The 26,982-nt window shown below is 43.0% G+C and overlaps 1 protein-coding gene across 4 annotated transcripts in view; it reads right to left on the bottom strand.

The window, feature by feature from the left end:
• Positions 1-26,982, bottom strand: part of IRF2 (interferon regulatory factor 2) — a 62,482-nt gene that overhangs the window by 24,456 nt on the left and 11,044 nt on the right. For 3 of the 4 annotated variants that reach the window (XM_074992945.1, XM_074992946.1, XM_074992947.1), the window contains exon 2: positions 8,611-8,703. In XM_074992945.1, coding sequence (XP_074849046.1) covers positions 8,611-8,703 — 93 coding nt within the window. Of the gene's footprint in view, positions 1-8,610; positions 8,704-9,855; positions 9,924-12,854; positions 13,648-26,982 lie in introns of those variants that run through there. The other variant, XM_074992949.1, reaches the window with a different exon arrangement.

Raw genomic sequence — 26,982 nt, 5'->3', positions numbered from 1 at the left:
ACCAAAAAACTCCCTGGCAGCAACAGCTGCTTTCCTCACGGCTGCGTTCGGTGATTTGTTCTAGGGATTGCAACTTGGCACACGGGTTTGCAGCACCACTCAGGTCAGGTTTGGCTTCGCCACCCCACTGTTAAGAGGAATGACCTAAGTAGTTCTGCCACCCCATGCTTCAGTGCCTGGTGTGGAAAGGTCTGAGCACAGCTCTACAGGCCAGGAGCTGCTGCTGCAGGATGAGTGCAACATGGACTTGCGCTGCCACCCCTCATCAGGTCACAATGCAAAGAGTGAGGACGCAGGCCCAGCCTTGTAGGACAGGAGCTACAGGACCTGTCACTGCAGCACGTGTGCAGGGAAGGTTTGCTCTACAAGGCCCTCCAAGACCCACGATCACCAGTCCTCAGATATAGGGCCTGACCCCATACATAGCGCCTCCCTACTCCACCCCACTGCCTACAGCAATCTCTCTATGCAATCACCAATCTTGCCAAGAGCATCCCTTTCACCCACCAGATAAAGCAAAATAAAACAAAGACTACATCTACACCAGAGGGTTTTGTCGACAAAACCCAAGGAGCTTTCAGATTCCCAAGGCATTCTGTCAACAGTAAATCAACAGAACGCAGTACTTTGCTGCTGTATCCCGCTCCCCAAGAGGCATAACACCTCTGTTGAAAGAGCACCAGTCTGGATGTTCCAGTGGGGGCCTCTGTTGGAAGACAGGGCTTCAAGGACACCAGACAGCCCAGTCTGCTGTGCTTCTGGTTGGCCGTTTTGCCGCCAGAGTGGCCAGGCAGTCCGGCTGCTCTGTGTCGACAGAATAAATTGCTCCTGTGATCCAGAGCAATCTGCTTGGCAATTTGATCATGATCTGTCGACTGAAGTTTTGTTGGAAGATATCTTCCAACAAAATCTTCTGCCGACAAAGCAGACATAGCCAAAAATCCTGCCCTCCTCACAAGAGCAAAAGAAAATAATTTTACAGGGCTAACTCTGATCCCTGAATCTCTTCCACAGTCACTGCTTTGCAGGACACAGTCCCCCGCTCTGTAGGTACAATTTTGCATTCCTTGTTCCAACGTATATAACTTTCCATTTGACTATATTAACACTCAGTTTTTTGAACAGTCCCAGCCAGCTTACTGAGTGATCCAGATTGCTCTGTTTGACTGCTGTTTTTCCAATTATTTATCATGCTATCATCCGTCTCTGTGGCATCTGCAAATTTTATGAGCAACCTGTTTACACTTATTCCATTCTGTAGGGTGGCTCACAAAAGACCTATAAGAATTGCTGTGTGAACTAAGATCACTGCTCCATTAGTCCAGCATCTTGTTGCTAATAGTGGTTGGCACCTAACACTTCAAACTTCAGAGGAATATGCAAACAAACAAAAAAAATTTTAATTGCCAGTTATGTGACAGTCTGTCTGAAAGGGAAGGCTCTTCCCTACTCCAATCAGTGTGTGGTCCTGAAGCATATGGATTTAAATCACATAAGGTTAAAAAAAAATCCTACCTAATACAACTACAGATGTTCTCAGTCATAGAAATGTCTAATCCTTTCTTGAAACCAACTAATACGCTCCTAACCACAGTGATATCAGGGCTCACAAGTTCCATGTGTTAAATATGGGTTGGAAACCAGAAATAGACCCTTTTCTTTGTGAAACATGTTTCTTTTCAGTTTCATTGAAAGCCCTTGTGACCAGGTGACTGCACCCAACAATTGTAAACCAGAATCCACATTTTTCAGCATTGAACACTCATCCCTTTCATGGAGTTGGCTTGTATTAATCAAGACATTAACCAAAAACAATGAGAATTGTTTCCTAGAGGACCTACCTGAGCACTGCTCAGCCCTCACTATCTTTCCTTCTGGAGAGCCACTATCAGTCCCTAGAAATGACTTGTCTCTCCCCAAGACAGCTGGCCTCAATGGATCAGCAGAGCTTACTTCAAACTTTTCCCATCAGGATCAACAACTGGCAGGAAAGTAAGGAGTGTCCACCAAACACTGTCATCCTGACGGTCCCTTTGCTCTTGCTGCATGAGAAAGTGGAACTAGAGCCCTCAGTTCATGTTCTGCAGTCTCTCTGTCATCCTGTACACATCTATGATCCCTCTTACCCACCACCTCTCTTGATAGTCCCAGGCTTCTTTCTTTTTACCTGAATATCTCCTTTGCAGTTAATAATTTTCCATCACCCAAAACTGAATCATTTGGGTTTCCGTTTTATATTTTTAAGAGCAGAACTGAACGTAACATTTCAGGTGACAACTTGCCATTGATTCATGCAATAGCATTATACCACCACTGTTACCTTCCATCCTACTCCTTATGTACCCTGCCACTGTTTTCTGTTTTGATAGATGCTTGGCACAGGCTTTTCATTCAGCTTTCCAAATGATGCCCCGAATGACTGTAGTTAATTTAGAACCCTGCATCTTCTATTGAGTTCAAAGCAACTTTTCTGTGGTGAAAGCGACGGTCTCTTACTTGTGTTGGAAAATTCCAAGATTATTGGCCCTTCTCAGTCATGTACTATACACACAGTATTTTGTCACTCAGGCATTTTTGGAGGCTCACTGCTAATAAACTAATCGAGCTCACTGTAGCCTTTAGAAAATAGAGAACAAATGTGTGAATCATAAATAACTATAGTAGAACCTCACAGTTACATACATCAGAGTTACAAACACCAAGTTATGAACTGACCAGTCCAGAACACACCTCTGTTTGAACTGGAAGGAATAATCAGGCAGAAGCAGCAGACACACACACACAAAATCCCAGACAAACATACTTCAGTACTGTGTTAAATACTAAAGAGGTAGCCATGTTAGTCTGTATTCTAACAAAACAAACCAGCAGTCACGTAGCACTTTAAAGACTAACAAAATAAGATATTAGTTGATGAGCTTTCATGGGGCAGACCCACTTCTTCAGATGTGGAGAAGTGGGTCTGCCCACAAAAGTTCATCACCTAATAAATTACTTTGTTAGTAGTTAGTCGTTAAAGTGCTACAGGACTGCTGGTTTACTGTATCAAACGCAAAACGCTTAAAAAAAGGTTTAAAAAATTGACCTGATAAAGAAACTTTCTGTGCTCGTTTCATTTAAACAACCACAATGTTTTGTTCAGAATTATGAACATTTTGGAGTTACAAACTGTCTGTGTTCCCACGCTGTTCAAAAATTTGAGGTTCATCTGCAAAAGCAGCATAATAAAAAATTGCTAACTGTGCATTTAGTTGGAGACAGTGCTTAAAATCTAGCAAAAAACTGGAAAAGGAAAACAACATTAAAGGCTCACTGCTCTTTTGCGATGCTGCAAAACTCATGACAGGTAGCAAAGCATGAAGTCAGCTCTTCCCTAACTAGCGAGCTTCACAGCAAGTTTTAAATAGGCTGTGCCTGTCTTGCTTGGGATATTACCATCATGTCATGGAACCAAGAGCTTCACTTCCTACTCCTGTTACAGGTCCTTTGAATGTTCTCAACCGCACTGCAGGAAGAACTCCACCTTCATGAAGGACACCATCCCTTCCTCAGCTTGACTTTACTCAAAGGAAGTCACCTCCCACCTCCAATTTACTCAAGAGAACAGTGAACCACCATTGCCCTTCAACCTCTCACCCTGACAAAATTTCTGCTTGCCCTGGCTAAGCCACCAGTGAATTTTTCCAAGTCCAGTACACAGGAATCATTTCATCTAATACTGAAACATGGCCACTTCTAGAGTGGAACACATTAGCCTTTAACAATGCACAGTAACCTTATGCAGCAGGACAGGAAGTGAAGAAATAACTTCTCCATTTGAAAGTGCAGTGAGCATTTAGGTAAATAAAATGTAACCATTCAAGAAGCCTTTTCGTCAAATAGTGTTGTATGTGAAAACTGATAATCCCCATGAAAGTGAGCTATGAAAGTTCCAGTACTGAACTTTCAAGCCTTTACATTTAATACATTTTAAAAGCTATGTACTAATAATAGCTGATATTTTGTTAATTCTATCCAGATTCTTTTACCGTGGATCATTGCAGAACTATGATTAAAAACCCCCAAAATCTAAACTCCACAACTGTTGCATTTGGCAAACTACATGTTCTGTATATAAACAAAACTGGGGGCACAAATGATAACGTATCTGTCATGGATTTAGTGACTTTACAAGACCTCTGCAACTTTCTGAAAAATTGCAATAATTCAGCCCCTAGATAACAGGGGTGGGGCTGGGGCTTCAGGTTTCAACCGTCTGTGGCAGAACTGGGACTTCCATGCTTTAGTGTTTATTGCCTGCATGCTATCCAGGATTTCTAATAAAAATACCTGTGCCAGAATCTTTGCTGTACATATCATAGATTACATGTACTGCCTTGTTTATGGTCAGGATTTACAGTTAAATATAGGAACTATTTTTGGTCTATCGACTCATTGTTGGAGTGATCAGTTGCAAATAGGAACTTAGAAGAGGATTCAGGAAGCCATTTCACATTGTAAGAGGGAACTAAGAAGGTATGTAAACTTTGAAGGAAAGATCAGACGCCACATACAAGTGTAAAACGATAAGAACAACCATGTTGGATCAGACCAATGGTCCAGCTAGTCCAGTACCCCATCTTCTGGCAGTAGCCAGTGCCAGGTGTGTCAGAGGGCAAGAACACAAAGGGGCAATATCAAGTGATCCATCCCTGGTCGTCCAGTTCCAGCTTCTGAAAATAGGAAGTTTAGGGACATCCAAAGCAAGGAGTCACATTCCTGACCAGCTTGGCTAATAGCCATTGATGCACTTATCCATCCTGAACTCAGGTAATTTTTTTGAGCCCAGTTACACTTTTGGCCTTCACAACATTCCCTGGCAATGAGTTGAATGTGCAGTATGTGAAGAAACATCACTTGATGATTATCCACTCTGTTCATTTCCTCTGAAGCACGTAGCACTGACCACTGTCAGAAGACAGGATACTGGGCTAGATGGACCTTTTTTCTGATCCAGTATGGCTTTACTTATGTAAGTACTTCCTTTTACTTGTTTTCAAACTGCAGCCTATTAATTTCAACAGGCAATTCTTTGTTCTTGTGTTATGAAGAGATGAACAACTTTTCCCTATTTCCTTTCTCCGTCCCATGCATGATTTAATATACCTCTAACTTTTTACCACGCTCTACTTGTCTCTTCTTTGAGATGAACAGTCCCAGTCTTTTTAATCTCTCCCTGCATGAAGCTGTTCCATACCCCTAATCATTTTAGTTGCCCTTCTCTGTACCTTTTCCAGTTCCAATCTCTCTTTTCTGAATAGTAACAGAGATGTAGCCATGTTACTCTATATTCTAACAAAACAAACCAGCAGTCACGTAGCACTTTAAAGACTAACAAAATAATTTATTAGGTGATGAGCTTTTGTGGGACAGACCCACTTCTTCAGATTAACAACATTTCCAATAAAGACTGACAGTTACATAGCACACAAAAAAAATGAAATAAAAACTAACAAATCAAATACATGGAACAGAAGGGGAGGGGGAGGGGGAGAGATACTAATAGTCTATTAGTAGTAAGAGAGCAGTTAGACCCAACGTTGTGTGTGCTTAGTAGGGATTACCTTTTCCAGTATTAATTACTTTGCACTTATCAACAGTGTTCCCTGTAAACAGAGCTCTGGGGCAGCTAGCCAAGAGAAATTCAGCTGATTAGCCACCCACAGATTAGCAGTGTGCCTGCAGCCACCCAAAGCCAGCAGCATATTTCTCTACTGGTGGTGTACATCCACACACAGCTTGGTGCATATAACAAATTTATTCCACCCATGGATGGAACAATCTTAGCTGGAACACTGTTTATGAACACTAAAGATGTAGGTCCGTTAATCTGATTTTCTGCCACTGGTAGCAGCCAATGCTTTAAGAAAATAATCCAAATTCAAAATGTTGTAGTAGCCTGGCCATCCATGTAGCATGCTGTAATGGGACAAGAACACATTACTGGTTCCTCTGAGCCATCAGCTTATGCCCAGAAGTGCATGAGCAGATCATCATTCTAACACCTTGATTTAGACAGAACAGTTGCAAATGTTAAACAACTCAACAGTGTTCTCACAGTCTCCCTTGACGTGCTTAGGGGCTCTGAATTCACAGGACTGTCTTAACAAATGCATCAAGAATAAGGAGTCCACTAGCTCAATGGAGAGGTAGTTTCAGTGCAGAGCAAACAGCTTTTGTTGGTGTATTAAACATGCATGTATAAACATAATATAGGAAATGCTCCAACAGCACTCTGTTGAACAGTGGTATGCCTGCAACTGGAGTGTTGTGCCCTATGGGAACAGACTTGTTTTAAAAAAGATTCCGCAAAGAACAAATAATTTCCAGAAACAAACATGTCCAGAACTGGACAATGAAGATGGTCCTAGTGTTCCTAGGAATAAGTGACATGTGACTGACTAAAGACAGCAAAGTAACAGAGGGGTAGTTAGTCCATGTTAGTCTGTATCCACAAAAAAAAAAAAAAAAAACACAAGAAGTCCTGTGGCACCTTACAGACTAACTGATTTATTGGAGCATAAGCTTTCATGGGCAAAGACCCACTTCATCAGATGCATTAAATTTCACAGTCTGGACCACTGTAACAGATGCATCTGATGAAGTGGGTCTTTGTCCACGAAAGCTAATGCTCCAATAAGCCTATTAGTCTATAAGGTACCACAGGACTTCTTGCTGTTTTTGAAGACAGCAAAGGAGAAGATTTTGTAGGAACCTGAATGTAGTCCTCAAGCTACAAAGGGAATAGGTAAAATTAATTAGTCCCTCTTTTTTTTTTTTTACTGTGGTCCAGACCACAAAAAAAATTAAGCACACTCAAGCTCAGAACGCAGCTAATTTGGGAAAAGATAAAAGAAAATCTTTACCCAGCACAAAGTAAGCCTGTGAAATTTAATGCTGCAGTAAGTTAATCTATGTCTACTCTAGAGTGATCTGTCGACGAAGTTAATGTCAGACGACACCTTCCAACAAAACTGTCGACAGATCACAGCCAGACAGCAACCTGGATCGAAAAAGCAATCCACTCTGTCAGAGAGTGGCCAGACTGCCCGGCCACTCCCTCAACAGAGCTGCCAACCAGAAACACAGCAGACAGAGCTGCCTGGTGTCCTGGAAGCCCTATCTGTCAACAGAAGCGCCCGCCTCCCCAGAACATCCCAACTGGCTCTTTGTCAACAGATCTCTGTCAACAAAGGCGTTCTTGCCACACAGGGGAGCATCAAAACACTGTAGATAGAAGTGGTGCATTCTGTCAATTTACTGTTGACAGAACGCCTTGGAATGTGGACTCTCCCCAGGTTTTACCAACAAAACGCCAGTTTCATCAACAAAACTCTCTAGTGTAGACACAGCCTGAGACACATACTATTATGGAAGAATTTTAAAAAGTACCTGATAATTTTTTGTGCTGGCATTTATTGTTATGCAAGCTATGATAAAAATAATAGAAGCTAAATATCATGCATTAATTCAAAAGCTGATCAGAGAAGCATCAAGTTACTACTGGAAACAGTACCAAAATTAATGGGATCAATGTCTGATCTTGAATAGCAAATCCTGCATTTCTGTACATTAGAACGCACCTTCACAACGTGTATTTCCATGCCTTTTAATGATAAATTAGCACACCATGGCTGAAAATAGCAGATCCATGCTTTATATGTGATTATATTTTCTATTATAAGAATACATGTGATTTTATTTAGTTTTTTAGGACTTACACATTTATTTTGAACTTTTAAAAAAAATTAGTTCAAGAAAATTCTGATGTTCTGGGATTTGATCCTGTATTTTCTGAACACCTTAAACTCCCATTGAGCGTTCTGGGTACACATGGAATGCTGATCAGGACTTATACGGGTAAAGACACATATTACCCTGCTGAGTTCTATCGCAATATAGCAATAAGTTCAAGTAAGTAAGCATCCATGCTCCAAGGAGGGATCGGCTTATTAGCGCCAGGGTTAATGCAGAGGAGCCTGTTACAGTTCAGAAGAGCATTCTGTTCAAGTCCCACTGCAGCTGCTTGGCTCTGCACTTTGTTCCTGGCATAGAGCAGTGGAGTTTCCATAGCACCTGCTCCCACAAAAGACGACAGAGGAAGAAAAATGTTTTTTAAAAGACGGAGTCACTGATCTGATCAGCAAAAATAGAGTCTCAGATCATGAACACAGGGCTAGAAGAACAGGTTCAGCAAGAACAGCTCTACTCTGCCTAACCTCATTGCTCTGTCACACGGGCAGATATGAAAATTAGATCTAAGGGCACATACTGAACAGGGGAAGGTTGTAGTAAGGTATGCAATTCCAGCTACATTAACTACGTAGCTAGAGTCAACATACTTTAATTTGGGCTTCCACACTATGTCCACTAACGGGGACAGGAGTGCAAAAGTCCACCGGGGTGCCCAGTAATTTAAACTTAGCGCCTCTCCACTAGGTGAGCTAAATCAAACTCCAGAAGATTGATCGCAGCTGAGTCACTCCTCCCTGTAGTGAAGACATACCGGCAGCAAAGAATCCTCAGACCTTACTACAGTTGATCTGTTTATCAAACATGTATAAATCTTACCTTGTTTAGCCACTTTAACCCTGGTATATTGTTTGAATTTATTTGGTCTTCCAGCCACGGACGCATCCGCATTCTTTCCACAGGCATTGTCACCTTTAGTAGAAGATGAAGAAAACAAGAGACAGCGTTACAGTTACTTAACTGTGTCACAGTCAGATAAGTATACCTTTCTTTCTTACCATTAACAGGCAAGTTTCAGTTGGTTTACTTTAAAAGTGTGTGAACAAATGGCTGGTAAACAGCATTTGATGGACAGTGCTTGAGGCTGATGCTCTGCCTACCCGCCCACAAGGTCTTGCACAGACCGCTGCAGTGAAGTTTTCCCATGCTTCAACTTTGAACTGTTTGTTTAGTTTAGAGGTGGTCCCTCTTACAAGGTCAAACGCTTATTTAGTCAGTCCCTCTGGGAGGGCAGTTTCTGTAGCATGCATACCCATCCACCAGGAACTTGACTGAGGCTCCCAATACATTTTACATTACAGTATAATATACTCCTGATTATACAAATAGCATTGGGTATATGGGTTTTAGTGTATTTGGACAACTGGGAATTCAGCTAATCAAGAGGAAGGGAGCTATTCTACCTGCACGCTGGCATCCCCCCAGAACATAACAGGGCTCCTCCTTATGTTTTCCATTTCTGCTCACTCTCTCTTGTGACAATGAGATTACAGAGAGCTCCCTGGGCTGCTTCGAGTCCAGTGACACCCAGTCCTGAGGTGCAGCATGCAGGGGGAGACTACAATCCTGAAAGGGCAGAGTAGGAACATCTGCCCAAGGCTCTCTCAAGACCACAGCCTTCCCTGGGCTTTGTGCCTCAGTGTTCAGATGTCACAGGCCTTGCAGCAGGCAAGTAAGTGCCATTCAGCAGCAGAGTGGTTTCCACCACCCTGGCCAGCAGTTTCTGTTCTACTATTCAAACCTCTGTGTTATCCAAATCTCCCAATTGTCCCTCTGCAGCATGTGTCTCAAGTATCACATGCTGGATGACAAGGAGGAGATTTGAATAAAATGGTTTGGGATAATGAGTGTATTCTGTAATTTACTAGGCAGCAATTTGGTAGCCACTGTCACTTCACCTGAGGACAAAGTGGGTCTCCCTGTCCCATTACCCCTGGAGCCAACCAGCTCCTAATTTTTAGCAACCATTCTACAGTTTAAAATACATGGGACTCATGGTCCTTAGGCCTCTTGCCATTATTTCAGTGAAACTAATTTAGACCCAGACTTGCTTCTCTCACGTACCACAGACTTGATGCCCTTTCATTGTTTGTACCTGTAAATTATTCACACCAGAGTACAAAGTCTTCAACCTGTTTAAAAAAACACAAACAAACCTCTCTCAGGAATTTCTAAGGTGCCAATGACCACCCAAGCTAAAGAGTCACATTAAAATTATTAAGGAGCCTGCAATCCATCATTTTCATGTTCATCCGAAATTCCTTCCCTTTCTCTGTTCTTAATGTCAAACTGGAAAAAAAATGCTTTACTTCCAGCTTCCCTACTCTGCTCTTTGTTGTGTACTTAACCACACTTTTAAAAGGGCCAGAGCCACATATTTAAAAGTGGACATCAACGCGATTAATGTAAATGGGCTTTTTCTCTTTCCTATCCAGGGACGAAACATGATTGGCAGGACTGTAGCCTCAGCCTGCACGCACCCAAGCAGTCGGTGTCACATTTATTAATCTGGAAGCAGCGTGTATAGAATCATAGAATCCAAGGGCTGGAAGGGACCCAGGAGGTCATCAAGTTCAGCCCTTGGCTTCAAGCAGGATCAACCCCAATTACATCATCCCAGCCAGGACTTTGTCAAGCCAGGACTTAAAAACCTCTAGGGATGGAGATTCCATCATCTCTATAGGCAACACATTCCAGTGCTTTATCACCCTTCCGGTGAAGTAGTTTTTCCCTAATATCCAACCTACACCTCTCCCTCTGTAACTTCAGACCATTGCTCCTGGTTCTGCCATCTGTCACCATTGAGAACAGTCTCTCTCCATCCTCTTTAGAGCCCCCTTTCAGGAAGGTGAAGGCTGCTATTAAATCATCCCTCTGTCTTCTCTTCTGTAAGCTAAATAGCGCAAATCCCTCAGCCCCTCTTCATAGATTATGTGCTCCAGTCCCTGAATCATCTTCGTTGCCTTCCATCAAACCTGCTCCAGTACATCCACATCCTTTACATACTGGAACCCCAAAAACTGGATGCAATACACCAGATGTGGCCTCACCAGTGATGAATAGAGGGGAACAACAACTTCTCTAGATCTGCTCAAAATTCTCCTCCTAATACACCCCAATATGCTATTAGCCTTCCTGGCTACAAGGGCATACTGTTTACTCATATCCAGCCTTTCATCCACCATAATCCCGAGATCCCTCTCCACTGTACTGCTGCTTAGCCAGTCGATCCCCGGCCTATAACAATGCTTGGGATTCTTCTGTCCCAAGTGCAGGACTCAACATTTCACCTTGTCGAACCGCATCAGATTTCTCTTGGTCCACACCTCTAATTTATCCAGGTCACTCTGGAGCCTAAACCCCATCTGTCTTTAGAGTCACTAACTACAATGACTAACCACTTCAAAACAATTTTGAATAGCAGCCGTGTCAGCTTCAAATATGAAAAAAAAATAACCAAAATCTCCTGACACTGACTATAGCTGAATCCATGTACAAAATTTTAGTCTCTATGTCAGAGACTTGTCAGCAAAGCTAGTATGTGAGTCACACCAAAGCAGGCGCACTGTTCATATGGTGTGGTGCTTTGGGAAATGTCTGCAGCACACGACCAATATATATAATGAGTTCATGTACAATTCACACCCAGGAAACACTCCATACATATCTCCAAATCATACATATCTGTGCTCAGATCTGACGCACTAAATGCTCTGCGCTAGAAATGACAAATGTTTGGACTGAACCCAAAGGCAATATCTAGCTTTCCATCATGTTTTGTTTGTACATCAGGGACAAGATGCTACCCAGGAGAGCCTTAAAAGTAGCCTCTGGGCGGATACCACCTCCCCACAGTGGGAGCAAGATAAAGGTAAGCAACTGAGAATTTCTACTGCTAATGAATTTAGCCAACTGCTTTTTCCATTAGTCTGTTAAGGAAGATACAAGCACAAGCAAATAACGTGATTACATGCATTTAAGTAAACTATGTAAATATATTCTGGCAAGGTGCATTGTGGCCCACCGTGTTTCAAATGTGGACACTGAAGCTCAGCAAGAGGACAAACTGCATACATCTGTTTATAAGCCAAAATATTCAGGACAAAACTGCAGAACTATTTTTGGGGAATTAATTAGTTAAGAAGCATACAGACGGAAGATCATCAACATCTTTAAGGCAGCAGTACTAATTTCACTCTAAGACCCCAACAATTAACCTGCTACCAGTCATGAGCTCTTCTTTGGATCCAACTAGGAGCCAATACCATTGCTCAAGTGAAGCTGGTCTTTAATGGAATGGAAGTGCAGGGTTGTATGGCTCGCTCTTCCCTCCCCCTGAGATGGATGCCCTCAGTGGGTCTCCCCACTGTTCCCTGTGGGTGCAGTGCTTTCTTCTGCAAACCAGAGATCTTCGAAGGCAGAACTGCGGTGGTACCTGCTGTTGGTATCTCATATACTTGTATATAAAAACCACACTCACCCCAATCTGATCAACAGGCTTTTAGGAGGAGGGAGGGATTTACACCTATTTATTTTAAAACAAACAAAACTCCCAAACAAATATTCTAGTGTCTAGGTGGAGGAAACTGTGGACATTGTCTGGGATACATTTCTACATAAGAGCCAGCATAGCCATTATTAAAATTCTGTTACATCAAAATATAGATGAGCTCAGACAAAGCTCCACAGAAGCAAATTCAGAGTCCTTCTATAGAAAACAAAGCTGTAATATTTTAAGAAGCCTCTCCAGATAGTTCTTTCACAGACAGAGAACACTGACCACATCTAATATAGCAGAATACTGTGGTTTGTTTAAAAAAAAAAAAAAAGCTGCAGGTCCGTCACTCCACTAACACAAGATTAATGTAACTCAGGAAACAATTTAAATAGAGAAAAAAATACACTAAAGCATTGATACTGATGTAGAGTCAGGAAGACAACAATCAAGAAAAATAAAAGTTACAGTTCCTCTGTAAATTAGCTATAAAGAGCCACATTTTGCATTCTTATTTTTCTTGTTAAATGCACAGTTTGAAATAATTCTGTTCATGTTATTGGTATACCGTAAGACAGCATTTCCCAACTTGGGAGTCTGAGAGGATATTGCAAGTGGTCTGTGAAAAAAAAAGTGATCATAGAAAGTAAGTTTTAAATAAACTGCAAAAAGTTACAATCTATTATTTTTAAATTAAATATCTTCCAATAATGTTATTAATTGCTGTCTGAAAAATCTATGTTGTGTCTCCTTTTCCCTCCAATATAGTACACATAGCAATTAGAATTCACTTTTATGGAGGTCCGTGAACAGTTTGGGAATCCACACTAATTAAAAGGCTGAGAACCATTGCCATTAAGATAGCCAAGATGTGCAACTCAGCTAAATTAATATTGCAGTAGGAAACTTAATCTTAACAGCAAAAATAACTAATCTGCAGCGAAAATTTGTGGAAAAAAATCTCTAAAATAAATTCTGTACTCCAGAACACCAGACACATCTTCCTCTTCCAACAGGTTACTCTATTGGCGATGGGAAAATAACTTCATGGAACCTAATGGAGGAAACAGAATGTTTTTACAGAAGGGTTTATGACTCAGCAATTTGCTTCCCCCCCTAACTCCTGAAGCCTGTATTTGGGGACCTTTAGTTCACATTATGTTTGCAGTATGCTTTATCACTTTTTTTTTTGGGTGGGGGGGTGACCTAGTGCTGCAGATGGAAGTGCTTTAAACTAATCCATTGATCAAGAACCCAAAAGCCGCACTGAGCCATTGAAGCATGCAAAGGACTTTGAAATCCTCCAATGGAAGCAGAACAGAAGTGGTCAATGCTATTGTCTGTCATAAAACTCAAGCCTGACCTCGCCCCTCATTGAAACAGATCAATTTCAAAACAAATACATGAAAACCAGGAACAAAAAGGAGGCCTAATGTAACACAAAGCCTGGAAGTTCTTCACTCTAGCCTCTCTTATACCATCTCCCCACCCAGCCTTCATTTATTATTTGCACTGTAAATAGAGCAGCTATACCTCTTCAGATGAATTCTGCACACTTATACAAATCCTTCTCTATTCCTCCTCTGGATTGCTATGTGTCACAGAATCCTAGAGCCATAGGATTATAAGGGACCTGTTTCCCAATTTACTAAATGCAAGGTCTCAGGGCCAAATTTACAAAGGTATTTAGGCAACTACAGATACACAGGGGATTACAAAAACAACTACAAGCCTAACCCTCTAGGATTTCACTTACCATTGGTTCCACTTCAAGTCAGAGGGAGTAAGGCATGTAACTTTCTTAGGTGCTTTTGAAAATGCCTATATGCACCTACCTGCAACTTTTAAGCACCTAAATACTGTGGAATGTCTGGCCCTTGGAGCTCAAGACAGTTGCAAGAAAAAGTTTCCAGCCAACTTTTTGGCACAGTTGATACCATCTTAGCACTGCTATGGGGGAGACAAGTCAGAGTACAATCTTGTTCTTGGCACAAGCAGGAGGACGCAGGAATGTTAAACACATGACACTTTCAAGCTCAGCCTGTATTAACCGTTAGCATTCCGTTATAACAGGATAGGCAAATGCTTTCTTATGGCATCGTATTTCAACCAAACTTTTGGAACAGTGTGGAAAACACTTTATTTTCAGGTTTACACACGTTACTGGGATGCCATTACCGACAAACACTGTCAACAACATGTCAGTTTCCCAGACTACATGGGTCCCAATAAAGCAGGGGTTTTTGTTTGTTTCTTTTACCCAGATCCCAAAGGTATAGCCCATATAAGTGAAAGAACATTTTGGTGCATCTTCTGAAATCTTAAAATTTTTGAAAACTGATTTTCCTTGCTAACCAAACCAGCCAGGAATTGTTCTAAAGAACCAGAATTCTAACCCATATCTAACTTGTTCTACATGTATTAAAGCTGCTGGTTCTGAAAATACAATTACTTCTCTACTCCCTCTCTCCCAATGCTATGCTAAAGTAGCTCAGTAATAGGTTCTACTTTTGTCTTCTCGGGGTGAAATTCGATACTTTAAATATATTTATGGGTATTAAAATACAGACATTTAAACCTCATTTAAAATGACTTGCTGTGGCAGTAGCTCACACTCTCAATGAACAACAGTGTGTGTGATCTCATATTTCACAAACATTTTGACTGTTTTGAAGGCTCATATAGTTTGACAATCATTAGTCTAGTCAGTCTTTCAAACAACTGTCAAGAAAAGTTACATTTAGACACAACTGTAACACACATGCCAACACCTGACACAGCCATTCCTGCATGTTTGTCTTGGACAAAACTATTAAAGAAGTCCGGTGATGTGCTTTGAGTAAGGTCTGTGAGATCAGGTTGTTCATTATAGCCATTCCCTGAAATGCTTTTAAGAACGAAGTCTACAGCAAGAACTACCTGTCCATACTAAAATTGGTAAAGCAACAACTGGTGGTTGGTTTAACATAGACAGGGCTTAAAAAGAAAATGTTCTCTGGTAACCACTAAGTGGCTCCAAAGGTATAAGTGACAGGGTGTGAAAATAAATGCCGCATAGTAAACCCCCAAGATACATCCAACCGAGCTGCCTGTGTTTCAGGTTAACGCAACTGCTCCCCTAACACGAGTGGGGAAACTGCTCCAGTCAGGGGCGGCACCCTGACTCTTGCTGCCCCTGACAGGAGTGGTTTCCTGCTCCTGTCAGTGATGGCAGTGACAGTCAGGCTGACATCCCTGTGAGAACCAGGGAAACTGCTCCTGTCAGGGCGGCAGCCTAACTCTTGGCTGCTGCTCCTGACAGGAGCAGTTTCCCCGTCCCAGGAGCAGTGGGGAGCTGGGAACCAGGTGGCAGCCTGGCTCCCCTCTGCTTGCAGAGCCAGGAAACTGACTAGGGCAGCAGCCTTGGTTAGTTTCCTGGCTCCAAGAAATGGAGGGGAGGTGGGAGCCAGGCTGCTCCTGGTTCCCAGCTCCCCTCCACTGGCTGGAGCCAAGAAACTGACTAAGGCTGGTGCCCTGGTCAGTTTCCCGGCTCTGCAAGGGGAGTGGAGCCAGGCTACCACAGGAAACTGACCCAGACTGCTACCCTGGTCAGTTTCCGAGCTCTGCAAAGGGAGGGGAGCTGGGAGCCAGGCTGCTGCCTGGTTCCCAGCTCCCTACCAGTTGCAGGACCCAGGAAACTGACTAGCTCAGTTCCTGGCTCCCTGCTGCTCTGGTGGGCTTGTCAGTTTCCTGTCCTCTGCAAGCCCAGGGAAATCAGGAACCAGATTGCAGCCTGGTTCCCATCTCCACCAACTTGCACAAAAATTTGAGTTACACAGGGGTTGCAGGAACACAATCCCTGCACAACCTGGGAGTTTACAGTATTTTTTCTGCATGGCCATACTAAGATCATAAAAGACATGGAGATCTCTAGGCGATTCTGGGGGTAGTCATACCTACAGTTTCACAGAAAAACTGAGTTCCATTGACAACAACATTATACTCATTTTGCTTGGTAAATTTCTGTGCAAGGCAGGTCTTCCTGCAAAGTGTTAACAGATGATAGTCCTATCACAGTTTGATTTTCCCTCTCTTCCGATAAAACCTCCCTCGTTAAAGACAAACTAAACAACAAAAATAGGAAGATGGCTGGATTTTTTTCAGTATATTTTCTCATTTTCTCCTGCTCTCTCATACTCAACAAGAGCTTGTTGGCATTCTTTTTTTCTTGGTTAAAAAAAATTAAGAGATTAATGTTTTGACTTTTTGATAAAGTCCCTACAGCACCATATAGAATGTTTGATCTCTATGGCCAAAGACCTTCACACCAGAACTAGAGCAGACACCAGAAAGAAAGTGAAACCAACACAGACCACATATTAGGTCAGAACAAAACAAGACAGACCATTCCCATCAGTTTCATTTTTTGTAGGTTAGCAATCAGATAAGATGCATTTAACTGGAATAACTACAACGATTAAAAGACACGATTGACAACCCTCTTCTTTTTGCCCTCACAGATTAACTTATTCATTAGGTAGCAGCATTTCTCTAAAGGTAAAAAATTTGCAAATTTCCTACCTATTCCTCTCAGTGCAAAGCAGCTGATTTAGGCTTTGCCCACACTACCAACTTATGTGGGTATAACTACATCACTTCGAGATGCAGAGAATCCACACCCAAAGGGATGAAGTTATACTGACCGAATTCTCAATGTAGACAGCACTAGGCCAACGAGAAGGCTCCTCCTCTTATAGCTACGGCCTCCCAGGGAAGAGGAGTACCTTCACCTGGGAAAAGCTGTTCCACTAGCATACGTAGTGTCTTCACCAAGAATTGCAGCTGCACAACTGCAGTGCTGTAAGTAAAAGCAAAACTTACGCTCCCTGAAATCTGAAAAAATTGTTTCAGGAGAGGCAATTGATGGGAGACACCCTCAGGAATCCCACAGCTCTGAAAAAAATATCTACTCTTCAGGGAACATGCCTAAAGCTTTGTGGGAGACATATTTTTCTATCCCAGACTCCACACTTACAAAAAGAACTAAATATACTAAAATAATGAGATTATTTTACAACTTTACTAGAAAATTTACCCAGCATTGCTCAGGTCCTTATTTTTTTTTTAAATAAAATGCAAATGTACATCCTTTATTTAAATTGTTGCTCTGGGGTGGGGCTGAGGATGAGGGTTTTCGTATGCAGGCTGCCCGGGGGAGAGAGGACTCAATCAGCACTTTTTTCACTGCAACAGCTTGGGGGTCACATGAAAAGTACCTCTCCATGGCTGCTGCAGCTCCACTGGGCACAACCAGGGGAGGGATGCATGTCTCCCAGCTATGGCAGGTAAATCCTGGGTAAATCCTGACAGCACTCACTCAACTAGGAACACTATGCCCACATTTTAAGGATTCAGACTATTTTACTGCTTTTGGAATAATATGCGAGGCCAATGGCATCCCTATTGAAAAATGCAAGTCTGTATTGGTTCCCAAAATTTCAGGCCCAGCTTTCCTAATCTCTACTGGCATAGACTGTGGGGAGCCCTGAACTAGGATAGATATAAAGAGACTATATTATCAAGGTTTCAACTTCCTCCAGAATCATACCATCTTAACAAAGAGGCAAAGCTGCCCTTGGAGATTGACAGCCCGGGACACCTGGATGTCCCTGATGGGTAGAACCAGGAGGAAGAAGAGGGTCAGAACAGGAACAGGAAGTATAAAAGGCAGATCTGGAAGCAGAGTTAGGTGCAGCCACTGAAGCAGCCAGATGTCTCCAGCCTCAGGCTTCCGTAGCAGTGAGGACTACCTGATGCTGCAGGAGCCACCCACGAGCCAAGCCCTAGGGAAGTGCTGGTTCTGCTGCTGGTTTTCTACCAGGTCAACAAAGAGGAAACCCTATAGGCCCAGGTACAGCTGAAGGGGGAAGACAGGAAGTAACCCAGGAGAACTAGACAATCACCTGGTTCAGAGCTGGCCTGCGACAAGGTCATCACCACAGTGAAGTGAGCAGACTCACATCCCTCTGTCACCCTACCCCTGGGGGTGGCAGTACTCCCCCTCCGTAGGCCAGCAGGCCTGCATCTGCCTACAGTGTGCCAAGAACACGAGGTTCTAACTCTGCCTGGACTCCCCAGACTGCAGCTGGGGTGCTCACCCTTTAGACCTGGGGAGTCCAACGCTCTAGCCACATGTAGCTATTTGGCCAGTTGAGTGTGGCTAATTGGCCTTGACAATATATTTTCAGAGTAATGGGGCTAGTTCACTACAGCAGTAGCCACTATAGGGCTGGTTGGACACCATGGCCCTAGACTGTGCAGGGCATTCACCACAGCCTGAAGGATGGTTTCCTCAACACTTACCTGCTGTACACTGCCTGAGGGTCGAAACCCTAGAGACTGCTAATCTGCCCCCTGTGAATACTGCTGTTCCAGGCTGTGACAGTGAAGAGGTGTGGCTTCCCTCAGAGAAGGTCTCAGAGACCTACATGCCTAAAGAAACCTAAGGTGCATCATACCAATCATGAGGAGTCTACTCATCAAATGTGTGATTATATGAAAAAGGAGTAAAGGTAAATGGGCAGAATGGGATTATTGTTAATTGATTTGTTTAGCCAAGAATTATGTCTTTAATTCTTGCTCAGATTAAATCAGAGCTGCCATGTGGGATAAGTCTCCTGACCCTGTTCAGGCGGCTACTTGGGCAGCTGATTTACATATGCAGGCCAAGAACAGGTATAGAACAAAAGCTCCAGTTGGAAGGGTAAAATCGCTGTGTAAAAGTGGGTCCTCGATTTGTTCATGAAAGGGAGAAGTGAGGTCATCCACCCAGTAATCCCAGTTAAAAACCCCTGACCCAAGACAAGGGCCCAAGAAAATGCTACGTGCGTACCTCTGCTGAGCTCTACATCACGAGAGATTATTGCCTCAAGCCCATGCCGCCGAAGATATGATGCTATGGTATGGGCTGAAGCCCTAGCAACACACAGGACGTTCATCCATTTTGCAATTGGACATCTAGGCACAGAGAGGAAATTTGAAAGGCTTCAGAAAAAATGTACTGGCCTGGTATAAACCTAGAAGGAATGCTGTCAGTTTTGGGAGGAAAAAAGACTACAGGTCTCTGCAATGCCTTATTGCAGCCATTAACTATAATAAAATAAGCATTCCATAGGGTTGCCAGGGATGTTTCTGGTCTATTCCTTAAACCTGTGGCTCTCAACTTTTCCAGACTATCATACATTTTGCAGGAGTCAGATTAGTCTTCCGTATCCCCAAGTTTTACCTCATAAAAACTACTTATAAAATCAGACATAAAAATCCAAAAGTATACATTTATGCACCAAATTATGTAAAAAATGGGTAAAAGGTAAATGGGCAGGATGGGATTATGGAAACTTGATTTGTTTGCACACTATTACTGAAAAATTGTTCCATTTCATATTTTTACCATAGCATTACAAAATAAATCAACCAGAATATAAATATTCTACTGACATTTTATAAGGATATCAAAAGAAGTATGAACAAATCAATGCATGAAATTTTAGCTTGTACTGACTTCACCACTCACTACTGCTTTTTATGTGGAATGTTGTAAAACTAGGCAAGTAGCTAGATGAGTTCAGGTACCCCTGGAAAAACCTCTATGTATCCAGAGAGGTACACATACCCCTTGCTGAAAACCACTTTTGTCAGACATACAAAAATGGGAATATGGATTGGTGGCAGCTGACTTCACTAGAAGATACCCAGAGGCAGTGGTTACAGCTAATACAGAAGCAGAAGCTGGCAAGGGTACTAATTTCCATATTTAGCAGAGTGAATTTTCAAATAGGCTGCTACACAGAAGGTCAAATTTCATGGCTGTGGAAAATTGAAGTCTTGCCCTTATCATCCAGAAACAAACGGGTTAGTTGAAAATTTTCAGGGGACATTTAAATCCATGACAATAATGTATGTAGACAGGAAGGCAAGGAACTAGATTGGGATAGTGCCTTCCCTATTGTTTGCTTACTGAGAGATACCCCAAGCATCAACAAGGTTTGCTCTTTCAACCTCCTGCACAGGAGTCACAGGCCCTCTAGAGCTGGTCAGAAATCTGTGGGAAGGTAACATTGACAGAAGGGGAATGAGTGAAAGAACTGACACCTAAACTCAGAGTGAAGCTAAAAACCAGTGTGGAGTTGGTACTGCATAATCTTGAAAAAAATCAACCTGTACAAAAAGGGTGATATGACAAGCAAACAAGTGAAAGAGCCTTTGACAAAGATGAGTCGGTTCTGTTATTAGCCCCTGTATAAAGCACAAAATGCACAACCCCCAGGAGGGCCCTCTGAGGTGATAATGAGACTAAGGATGTCTCTTTACTACAGGGAAGATCAACCTTGCACAGTCAATCTGAGTTCAATTTAGCGTGCCTACTGGGGATGCACTAAATGAACTTATAAGGCGCCCCCATCGACTGCGGTACTCCTGCCCCGCCATTAGGAGTAAGGGAAAATTCAATATATAAAAACCTTATGGTCAAAGCATGCCCCAAATTGTACATATTAACTGACTGAATATTTTATTGTAAAAGAGAGGCTTACAGGAAACATAATATGCTATGTAGAAGGGGACCTCAAATGTCTGCCTCCCCTTGACATGATGTATACAAGTAATGAGGAGACCCCTAAGAGTAGGTCTATATGGCAAAGAAAGCTCATGGCTGGACCATGTGAGCCACCTGGGACTCCAAGGCTGCTTCACTGTTGTGCAGACTTTGAGGCAGGGATCAAAGCCCAGGATTCTGCATTTGTTACTAATTTTGGACTTGGAATTTAAGACACAAACCTCCAGATTAACAAAATAAAGCAGGCACATCTCCAGAAGCTGGCCAAGCCAGTGCTATAAGGGTTCCACGGGCTTATATTCTATTCTAGTTGACACTGCTATATTTAACACCTGAATGGAATACGTGGCGAGATCAGTGGATAGATGGAGGTCAAATTCACCCAGATCCCCAGGAAGTGGAAACCATTTTGAACTGACCTGTTTTCAAAACTGAAAAACTGGTTCAATTCTTTAGGGAGTCCAACTATCATCGAAAACTTGTGGGAGGTTTCAGTTACATCATCTTCTGTGACACGACTATAACAAAAAATAAAGCCAGAAAAAGCAGCTTGCTCAGATAGAAGCCTGTTGAAAGGGTTTTGATAACAGCCAAACAAATGTTATCAAAAGATGCCAGTTTTGGCCAGTCCAGATTAAAACCGAATGGCTGGTGTATTGATGCATCCAACACTGGTCTCAGTGCCGTGTTCATGGAAATGGGAAGATAACAAGGAAACGCCCATTGAGTTTCTAAGTATAAAATGGTCTCCCACTGAACTGAATTATTCTAATAGAAAGAGTAGTGTTATCCTATTGTTTGGGCTGTAAAACAACTCAGACCCTACCTGTTCAATAGGATCATATTGTTATCATTAGTATGGCTTCTCAGAGCAAAAACTCCGGGTTGATACAAGTATAGTTTTTCAGGCATATAATAGGTAGGGTAAATATTTTGAGGAAATGGAGAACAAAGCTTGATGCTCTATCCATGGAAGAGGTACAGAAGCAGCAAAGCTTACATTGTGGTTAGTGCCCAAAACTCCAGCATCAGACTCACAAAGGGGTGGGGCCAGGGTGACAATTACCTACGGACCTACCAAAGAAAGGAAGGACACGTTTAAACCCCAAAAATGAGCAGATAAACCAACTGATTGCATAGCATACCAAATACTTGTGATGTAAACATACACAAATGAGATCTTCTATGGAAGTCTTTAATGTTCTGAACGAAAGGCTAGTCATCAGGAGATATATACACAGATTGACGTTATGAATCCATGTATGTCTATATATAGAAAACTGCTCATGAAATTTATACTCCAAATTCCACTCCGCCACAGCAGTGGGGTGAGCACACAAGTAGGGAGAAGCACCTCCCAAACCAAATATTTACACACAGCTGGCTTCAGGTAACGATCCATTCTCTTACCTAGGAAAAGACAATGATAGCCTGTTAAGAGTTAACAGAAAGACACTGACACATCTAGGCTACCAACTCATAAGGGAACTTTCCTACTCCATATAGACAGAAGCCACCATGGACTGAAATTAAAAAAAAAGGGGGGGGCAGGTGGGCAGGGGGGAAGCCTTCCAAAAACAGGTTCAGGACTGAGGCTTAGGCTTTGTCTACGCATTAAAGTTTAACACACTGCTGCAGCAGCACTTTACCGCCGCAAGGGAAGCAGCTAACAGCACAGGGAGCTTGTTTACACTGGTGCTTTACAGCACTGTAAGTTGTACAGTTTGAGGGGGTCTTTTCACACCCGAGCAAGAAAATTACAGCACAGTAAGTTGCCGGTGTAGACAAGTCCTTAAGCCTACACCAGAGTTAGGTCAGGAGGCCAAGTAAGTCAATTGAATTCACTACACCCCTTGACATTAGTGAGGATACGCAACTCCAACAGAAGGAGCTAGTGTGGATGTACAAGAAAGATTTAATAACTGCTGTGGCCATACATCCACATAACTTCAGTTGCTTTTAATGTTGTGATGTAGATTTGCCTTGAAGTTTATCATCTAGATTAGGGCTGGCAAAATCCGTCCCACAGCCCTGCAGGGAGCCTGCGCCTTCCAGGCCTCACACACCACTCAAAGCAGCTGGCTGCAAGGGCCATCTGTTCTCTGTACACCATGTCCTCTGGAGGAGTTGCGGATGGGGATTCTACATGCTGCCTCCACCCCTAGCACAATCTCACAATGCCCACTGGCCCAAAATTGGCCAATGGGAGGTGTCTGGGCTGTGCTTGAAGTGCAGGCAGCGTGCAAAGCATACATGCCTCAGGGGTGAGTGGTATGCAGAGAAGACATGCACCTGTAGCTGCACGCTGGAGTGTGGAAGACAAAGAGCCTGTCTGAGGGTGCTGCTGGCCAGGAGCCACAAAGGTAAGTACCACCCCGCCAGAGCCTGCGCCTGGCATCCCAGGCCCTCATTCCCTCTAATCCTCTGGTCCAACTCCTGCACGGGACACTGGTGAGTCAATCTGGATGGTTTGATGAGCTGGATCTGGCCTGCAGGCTGTTCTGCCAACCCTTGACTTAGGGTGTAAGCCTGTGCTCCATTCTGAGCTGCCGCCACTGTATTACCAATTCCTGACCTCCCCCTCAGTGGGAAAAAAAATCATCATAGAAGGTCAAACTGGCAACACTGCTCCTCTCCCCAGACTTGGTTAAGAGCTCTGTGTAAACTGAAAGATTGTACATTCCACCACAAGAAGTTGGTCTAATAAGATACTACCCCTTTCCCACCTAGTGTTGCTTATATCCTGGGACCAGCACAGCTACAACATTGCAGACAGACAAAGATGATCTACCATGGAATCAGCCAAATGGGACAAATAAGCGGCGGGCCTGAAAATCTAGCATGCTCGTGGGTGTATCCTTCTCAGCCTGGCAGGGGTTAATGCGTCTAATGAAGTCGTCTGAAGTTCCTGAGGCTGTCAAATTGGAGGTAAGATTAAGGAAAGTAAACAAATCTGAAAAGACCTTGGATTGTCGGGCCAACAAAGGTCAAGACTGAAGGCAAGAGCTGCGCTATCTGGGCTGTTTATCTCAACCACTGCCGGTGCCTCTCCTGTTATGGAGGGACGTTGCTGATATGTTATCAAAAAGGCACTGAGGAAACTTCATGAATTCCTTGGAGACTTCCTTATAACTCCTGGTGAAAGGAACCCTCACTCTGGGTTCTCTTTAATTTGAAATGCAGTTCTGCTCTGACAAGCAGCATTTTCTCATTCTACAGAATCATCTCTGTGTGTAGTCTATGTTCTAGCTCCTCACTGCTGTGATACCAATATACATTTTTCCTGCTTTTTACACGTTATTTCTACAGAACCGGGGAGACAAAGCTGGATCCCATTTCCTTTATGTGCATCACCAACAAAAGAGCATTCACTGCAGCTCAGGAAACAGTGTACCTTACTTCCTCATTTATCTTCCATTCCACATGCTTGCATAGACGAGCAGCCCCAAGGACCCAAGATCCCCATTCAACCAGGTGGGGAGGATGGCTGGCACCTGACAACTACTATGGTTAGGCACAATTTGGCCCTTAATAAAGAATTAGCCTGCTAAACAATTATAAAAGGATTTCTCTGCTGCCCTTGCTCCTAAGGGACATGCTGACACTCACCGATGAAGGGAAAGCACTGCAGACTGCTTTAGAACAGCACAGCGACGGAATCAAGACTTTCACACAGTGATGGACAACCACGAATGGTAAAGGAGCCACATGCATGGTCCTCCTCCACCTCAGTGGGCCACGGCAGTCCATGGCCCACTGAGATGCCACCTGCAGCCGCCTCACCCCCACGCGCCTCTCGTGCACCGAAGCTCTGCACTTACCTGCTCCTCCCACTTCCTCCCAGCACTTTTGGACGGATTCACACTCCATCGCCACTCCTCCCCCTCCCTCTCACAGCTGATTCCTGACACTCCTGCTCTGGAGGGAAGGGAGGAGCAGGGAGAGAGGGCGAATCAGGCGATTTGCAACCTCCAAACATGCTGGGAGGGAGGGAAAGCAGCAAGAAGTGGGGAGCTCCAGTGCCCCCGTGTGCGAGAGGTGCTTAGGGGCAGGGGGAAGCCAGGGCCCACTGTCTTAATGTCTATAAAAAGTGGAAATGCAAAACAAAGTGAAGCTCAAGCCTGCCCCCCTCTCATTTACACACAGACACGCACAAAAGGCAAAGGTAGCGTGAAAACCACTCCCCCTCCTTGAAAAAACATAAATAAGACCAACCCCCCAAATCCCTCAAAAACCTGTTAAAGGCAAGCAAGCAAATATCCTATGCACATATGGAAACAAGCACACACAGATCAGCCTGCACAATGGAGATGTCCTAGGAACTGCACTATGGTACCATGGTACGGTAACTCCAGCTATATACAGAAGCTATTTCATCAGTCCAATAGCATCCCTGCTCCACCTGAAGGAAGTGAACATTCCATAGCTGAAATACAGATAGTAAACATCCACACAAACTCTACCACTTGATTTCCATGCAAAGCCTCAGTTTCTCTCCCCAGCAAAGGCAGAGATGTAATTTTACAGTGATCTCAGGCATTATGAGTGTGCACTCTAAGCTGGCTGTCAATCCAAGAACAGTTGTGAAAACCCATCCTTTGTGAATACAAAACAGCTAGAAGAGTCATTCACATAATCAAATTTACCAGATTTAAAATATGCAGAGCACCCTCTCCTCTGCCAGTTTTTTTAAAGCAATTATTTCACTTGCACTGAATCAAACGTAGGAAAAAGTAACTCAAATGACTTCCACAGAGCTTCACTGCTTTACATCTGCTGAAGACCTGGGTTCCCCTCTCAAACACTGTAATACATTGTTAAAGTGTAAAAACAATTTAGGGTGAAATCCTGGCCCCATCCAATTCAGTGGCAAAACCCCCTGATTTCAACAGAACCTGGATTTCACCCTCACTATTTACACAATAGTTATAGAGCATTACAGCTTAAACTGGCTTTGTGATGCAAGTCATAATGGTAAATGAAGGGATTTAACTTGTCAAAATGTAGTTTTGAGGGAATAAAAGCAATACCATGGAGAAATACAGATTTCACAGAAATACAAACAGTTTTCCATTATGAGTCAGGAAAAGAGTAATCTGAAACAACAGACACATGTATAAGGTCCAAGTCACTGAAGGTGAGATGCAGAGGATTTGGTCAACTCCATCTCCCCAAATTGGGATCATATCCACAGCACCCCCACAGTAGTTGCAGGTCTCCAAACCCATCCCCATTTCAGCCTTTATACACCAGCCTATACATATACATGGCTGACAAGAACACCCTTCTTGTGGTGCATTCCAGTACAGCTACATTTCCAATGGCTCTCTGACCATAATCCTGCATAGCAGGTAAGCATGTGCTTGAAGTTAAGCATATGCTTAAGCGCTTTGCTAGATCAGGCCCTCTTTGTGGAGTCTGTATACACGGTTTCTTGTACTGGCCCTCAGCACCATCAGTAAATTTCACTGTACAAAGGATCATCCATTTTGGAAAATTAGGCTCATAGCATAAATAAGACTTCCATGCACTTTCTTCTGGAATTCAAAGAAAAAGTTCTCGGGCATTCATACCCAGGCAAGGAACAAAGAAGAGAGCTCTTGAAGTCCTAGATCCTCAGTCTCGCCTGAGTTTACTTTAAGAGGGTACATATTATTTTCCACTGGTAAATATATGCAAAAGTAATTTCCTTCATCCATGACATGGAGAAACCAAGGGGGAAAACTTCAATCAAGAAGAAAAACCTCAAGCTTGCCAATATACCAAAAGGGGGATTTAACAATTGACTTTACTGGGAGCAACAGCTGGTCTCAAAAAAGAAAGAACCTAGTTATTTAAATTACCTAAAATATTATTAAAGCAATATTCTGTACTACATTATGCTACACCCCTCACTCTGTGAAAGTTCAAAACTTCTCTCTCTCAAAAATAGAAGCTGGTCCACCAAAAGATATTACCTCACCCACATTATCCCTCAGTATCTAGGTATTTTAACAACTGGTGCTTCACAGTATTGCCTGATCTTACCAGTTAAATGCAATTTGAGTTGCAGGTGTTCAGTCCTTCTTAAGATACTAAAACTATGCCAGTCAATTTCACTATG

Source organism: Carettochelys insculpta, chromosome 4 (assembly GCF_033958435.1).
Source record: "Carettochelys insculpta isolate YL-2023 chromosome 4, ASM3395843v1, whole genome shotgun sequence".
Taxonomy (NCBI): Eukaryota; Metazoa; Chordata; order Testudines; family Carettochelyidae; genus Carettochelys; species Carettochelys insculpta.
The sequence above is the reverse complement of the archived record's forward strand: the minus strand, read 5'-3'. Positions and strand labels throughout refer to the sequence as shown.